The 6,278-nt window shown below is 38.0% G+C and overlaps 2 protein-coding genes across 2 annotated transcripts; both read right to left on the reverse strand.

Annotated features, from left to right (window-relative positions):
• Positions 1 to 1,098: 1,098 nt before the first annotated feature.
• LOC134000450 (heat shock protein 30-like) lies at positions 1,099 to 1,737 on the reverse strand. The gene has a single exon (XM_062439791.1). It carries the CDS (start codon positions 1,735 to 1,737, stop codon positions 1,099 to 1,101), a length of 639 nt encoding a protein of 212 aa, XP_062295775.1.
• Positions 1,738 to 3,038: 1,301 nt separating this feature from the next.
• On the reverse strand, positions 3,039 to 3,677 carry LOC134001096 (heat shock protein 30-like). Its single transcript, XM_062440652.1, has one exon. It carries the CDS (start codon positions 3,675 to 3,677, stop codon positions 3,039 to 3,041), a length of 639 nt encoding a protein of 212 aa, XP_062296636.1.
• Between the last annotated feature and the right edge of the window lie 2,601 nt (positions 3,678 to 6,278).

A 6,278-nucleotide genomic window follows, 5' to 3' on the forward strand; every position in this document is an offset into this window, starting at 1 on the left:
AGAGTATGAGGAAGAACATATAGCTAGATGATCGTTCTGAAAATGTGTATTTAAAAACATAGTTTATCCTTGTGATGCATTCATGAATTTGAAATCATAAAAGATCCACCTTTTATCATAAGTGAAAGTTTTTAGTGAATAAATACATGTAGCCATATATTAAAGATACACTGATGAATCGTGCACACATAAAGTCTAACCATGACCGGTTAACTGCGGCAGAAAGGGAAAGATTCCTGAGTATTTGAATGACAGATAACACAGAACTCAGCTTCCTTTTCCTATTTCCTTTGTTCACATGGAGGCAGAAATGATCAGAGAAAGATATGTATTGTATAGATTTTGGTTTGGAGAATTGGTTTTATCATATCACTTGAACATGGTTACAGTTCAAATGTAAAATGATAGTTACTGGTGAAAAAGTTGATTTCAGCCTTCATGAATAGTTGGATATTTATTATGATTTATGATTTTGAAGCTTTTTGTGTTTACAACATCATGTAATTAATTAAATAGTAATAACTACAGACAATTTCATTTGAAATCTTACCTCAAAATCATAAGCACATTGAGCAAAATGGTAAATGTGACAGATGTGAGCTTAAGTAAGTAAAATGTCTTCATCATGTCGATTCAAATTCTAAATTGTATTTCTTTCTTTCTAGTAAAATAAAATAAAAATTTCAAATACAAGCTTTATATGTAATTGATTTTTTAAAATTACAAACAAGAAATGCACATATGATCATCATAAATTCATGCTTTATTAAAACATTTATGTTGTGGATATTTAAAACAAAAACATTGTATTATATGATGCGAGCTGAATATTGTAGTCCAGTAACAGTCAATAAAAATAGAAGTCCTATGAGATCAGTGGATCTGATGTTGATTCAATATTCGAGAGCCAAAAACTACAAAATGGTCTTTCTTTCTATCTTTTCAAGTTTTTTCATTTCTGACTAAATAACACATTTTTTAAATGAAAGAAACATTGTTCAGCTGTTAATATATTTGCTTATTGATATGTATACAAAAGCACATATGATCATCTTCATTTAACACTTTTGAATGTACATTGTCAAAACATTGTAGAAATCAGTCCATGTTTGCAGGTTTGTCCTGTGTGCTATCGTCTGTCTCTGTGCTCATGTCTTCTGTGTGTGAACACACACTCTGCTGTGGTTTCTCCTCTGAGCTCGTCTCAATAGGCAGCTCTCTCTCAGCCTCGTCCACACACAGAGCTTTGGCATCCTGGATGTGGAGCTTCCCATCTGGAGCCAGGTAGCAGGTGATGGCTTCAGGGTTCAGCTCTTCAGGCAGATCAAACTCCTGTCTGAACTCCTGGCATCTGTAAGAGTAGCAGCCTTTCCCATCCTCCTGCTTCTTCTCTGTCTTCCCGCTGACTCTCAGCTTCCTGCCCACCTGCCTGACAGACAGGTCCTCTGGGGAAAAGCCCTGAGTGTCCAAGGTCAGGCCAAAGTGCTCTGCCTCTTTCTTCAGATGGCAGGAGACTGGTTGCACGGCTGCAGCAGTTTGGAAAGGCTCCGTCTCCTCCAGGATCTTGTGCTGAAGTTTGTCCATCATCTCCAGACTGCTGCGCAGCTCCTGGAGGTTTCTCTGCAACTGATCCTGCTGGTAGAGCAGAGGTTTGACGTCTGGCCACAGACTGCGTACAGGCCAGTAGAAGTCCATGAATGGACTGAGAGTAGACTGGAGTCCATGAGAGCACAGCATCTTCAGTGTGTTGAGTCCTCTTGTTGTGAGATGAAAGACTGTGAAAGTGTCTGTTCTCCTCTGTGTTGGTTGTGTTGCTTTCTGTCTCAGCAGTAGGACTGTCCCAGCTTTTATATTCTAATTGGAGAAGGACCAGAGTCTTCAGGAACTTTCTGGTCATTACCACAACTGTCCACTGGGAGGAGCTGTTTCCCAGGAAATGATGACATCACTTGATGAGTTCACTACCTAAATATATTTAATGTTAAATTTCATCATCGCTGCAGATAATTAGTGATCCCATGAAACTTTTATTTAATAGCCATGACTGTGATCATTAGTAGCAATTACAGGATAACACAAACTGTTAGAACATATTGGTACACTGGCACAAGTGGAGAAGAGTCATGAAGTCAACAAGTTAATAAAATACTGTGAGTTACCTTGCGATAACTATTTATAGTTTTCTAACAACAGCCACCATAATTATTGCTACATTAGCTTTTCTGTGGGATTGGACCAGACGGGCTAGCCTGTATTCCCCATGTGCATCAATGAGCTTTAGACACTCGTGACCCTGTTGCAGGTTCACCAGTTGTCATTCCATACCGGGAACACTCCACAAGATCTGCAGTTTTGGATATAATCTGACTTAGTCATCCAGCCATCATAATTTGAACCTTGTCAAAGTCACTCAAATCCTTACGCTTACCTATTTTTCTGCTCCAAACACATCAATTTCAAGAACTGACTCTTCACTTACTGCCTAATATATGTCAGCAGTTCACATGTGCCGTTAATATGATAGAATTCATGTAATTTACTTCACATGTAAGTGGTTTTAATTTGGTGTCTAATTGGTGGCTGATATAAGTTATTATAACTTATGTTGAGATTAAATTGAAAGTCTCTTTTTCAGACATTTTCCTCCTCAGTCTTGAAGTAAAATTTCACATTTCAATAATTAAAGGGTTTTGGTGAAGAAATGTTAATTCAAAGTTGATTTTTTACTAGATTAACTGACAAATATATAACATTGAAAATACATAAATCATCTTATATTTTTTAAGCATCAAGTTTAAAAGAGGAGAAATCTTTGTGTCATAAAATATATTTTCAGGGTCACAAACTACAAGGTGAACTTTCTTTCTATCTTTTCAAATTTTATAATTTCTGGCAAAATAAGACATTTTAAAAGGGAGGAGACATTGTTCAGCTGTCAAGATATTAATTTATTTACAAGTATACAAAAGCACATATGAACATCTTCATTTAACACCTTAATAAAACATTGACTGTACATTGTCAAAACATTGTACAAATCAGTTCATGTTTGTAGGTTTTTCCTGTGTGCTATCATCTGTCTCTGTGCTGCTGTCTTCTGTGTGTGAACACACACTCTGCTGTGGTTTCTCTTCTGAGCTCTTCTCGATAGGCAGCTCTCTCTCAGCCTCCTCCACACACAGAGCTTCGGCTTCCTGGATGTGGAGCTTCCCATCTGGAGCCAGGTAGCAGGTGATGGCTTCAGGGTTCAGCTCTTCAGGCAGATCAAACTCCTGTCTGAACTCCTGGCATCTGTAAGAGTAGCAGCCTTTCCCATCCTCCTGCTTCTTCTCTGTCTTTCCGTTTACTCTCAGCTTCCTGCCCACCTGCCTGACAGACAGCTCCTCTGGGGAAAAGCCCTGGGTGTCCAGGGTCAGGCCAAAGTGCTCTCCCTCTTTCTTCAGATGGCAAGAGACAGGTTGCATGTCTGCAGCGGTTTGGAAAGGCTCCATCTCCTCCAGGATCTTGTGCTGAAGTTTGTCCATCATCTCCAGACTGCTGCGCAGCTCCTGGAGGTTTCTCTGCAACAGATCCTGCTGGTAGAGCAGAGGTTTGACGTCTGGCCACAGACTGCGTACAGGCCAGTAGAAGTCCATGAATGGACTGAGAGTAGACTGGAGTCCATGAGAGCACAGCATCTTCAATGTGTTGAGTCCTCTTGTTGTGAGATGAAAGACTGTGAAAGTGTCTGTTCTCCTCTGTGTTGGTTGTGTTGCTTTCTGTCTCAGCAGTAGGACTGTCCCAGCTTTTATATTCTAACTGGAGAATGTCCAGAGTCTTCAGGAACATTCCGGTCATTACCACAACTGTCCACTGGGAGGAGCTGTTTCCCATGAAGTGATGACATCACTTGATGAGTTCACTAACTAAATATATTTAATGTTAAATTTCATCATCGCTGCAGATAGTCAGTGATCCCATGAAACTTTTATTTAATAGCCATGACTGTGGTCATTAGTAGCAATTACAGGATAACACAAACTGTGTCTTTAGTTTGTTCGCATTTCTTGGTTTTAGAATAAGTTATTGTAGTTATATCATTTGTGTTCATACAGTATTTAAGGTAAATTTTTATATACAGTAAATACCCTTTTGAATATATAAAAACTCACTTCATCATATGTGGTCATTGTTGACTTCATTCCCATCCAAACAGACCCATCTTCATGACAACAAGGAGAAAATAGAGGACCCCGCGATTGAAGAAAGTGAGACACACAGATAAACTGATACCAGTCAAGCACACAAAGACTTTAAACATTTTATGAATCAATGTTTCAAAACTGCACAAACTTCAAGTACACTCTCAACATCACATTTCATTTCCATCATGCTTTCGATATAAATGCTTTGTTTTGAAACCAAGGAAAATATGAAATCAGATGAATTTTTAATACTCGATGGCAATATAGCAGTTTGTGTACAATGATTAAAAAACAAACATCTGCCTGTCTTCGGCCATTTCCTCCTAAACAATCTTAAAATGGGAGTTTCAGACAGCAGTGATATATTCAGATAGTAACATTTCACTGGCACCAGCAGCGGTGACAACGAGTATTGAGTCCTGAATTCTGAGACCATCATTGTCAGTCAATACTAAAGGTTTAAATCTTCACAGGGAGTGATGGAAGGATGGATCACTTCAACGCCAGCGTTTGGGCTAGTCTGATTTGTAGATTGTGTAACTCATTTACATTGTACAATACATTTCATATATGAACAGGGCATGAAGGCAGAAGCAAAGGCACGTTGGCCTCCATGGCAGGATGAAATAAAAGCTAAAACAACAAAAACCGATGCAAGCATTATCAAAGCACCAGCATCCTGCTGCCACACATGGTGTTGTGGACAGTAGAGTATTTATTACCACAAAACAAAATAATACTATAAAGTTTCTACATAGCAACATGTGTTTTATACTTTTTTTTTGGTCAACTGCCTGAATTCTGACATGCTCATTTCTTTTTTTCAGAAGATCTTAAAGCAATTTAATGTTTGGCGATAATGATGAGAATTGCTCATCTTGTGTGTCAATGATATACAATCCAAATTTTATTAAATTGCATCTTCAATGGATGTATAGGTATAAGCGTTTGGAGATGTTCAAACATATTTGGGCCAAGTATAACATCTCTGACAAGTGCTGTGCTGTGTTTGAACTTTAGATACTATATGGTGTGAGTCACCACAATGATCTATATCCCAAATTAAGAGAAGTTCATACTGCAATGCTAAATCTAAGGTCTCTCTCTCTAGAAACTTATTGATTACCACTGCTGACTCAGTGGTTAATATCTTAGGCACGCTGTAATACAGTAATACTTGTTTTTTGATTGTATGTATGGTCAATGAAAGACATGCTATAACATAAACCATACATATCTTTAGTCATGATACAGAAAACCTCAGAAAAAAGTAGTCTCTCAGAACTGAGTTGTCTTCTGCTAACTCAAATTCTTCAAACTCCATTCCTGAAATTTGGGAACAAAGAAATAGGCAAAGGAAGGGGGGAAACAAAAAGGGAACAAATAATAACACTGTTAGGAAGAAAAAGAAATAAAAGCGTATGAAGGATGACAAATATAAAGGATTACATACATTACCTCCAGAGGTAATAATTGGATGGTGTGCAGGGCAAAGGGGGCTTACAGAATGAAAGAGGGAGGCAGGAGAGTTGTTGGGGAGGAAATAAGGCCTCACAGCATCAAGAATATAAAAGGGGAACAACATAACATCAGATAACTAGATAGTAATAAAAGCAAAACAATAAAGAGGCACCATGAGTCTCCTCTAATATTATATGGGTTACATCGATACATACTTTTTTTGATGACATATTATATCCAATATTGGCTTTAATCAAATGCCATCCACCTCTGATTTAATGAATATACTGCATAGTTTTCTTATTGTCAACAAATCCCATAAAAAGACCAAAAAGAAAAGATCTATCCTACCAACAAATATTGTGTTATGTACCTTTATTACCATGAACACACGCATTGTAGTTTATTTTGAGTATTTTGATGCTAAACACATAATTCTTCCAAAAGATATTCCCTCATTTGGTGTTTGATGATGGTGGTAGAGAGTGCACTCTAACATGTCAGTCCAAAATCTCCCATAGGTGTTCAGTTGGGTTGAGATCTAGTTACTGTGAAGGCCATAGCATATGATTTGCAGTGATCCTTCCCTCTAAAGTGACAAATGGACCCAAACCATGCCAGCAAAATGTCCCC

This window comes from Scomber scombrus, chromosome 19 (genome assembly GCF_963691925.1).
Source record: "Scomber scombrus chromosome 19, fScoSco1.1, whole genome shotgun sequence".
Lineage (NCBI taxonomy): Eukaryota > Metazoa > Chordata > Actinopteri > Scombriformes > Scombridae > Scomber > Scomber scombrus.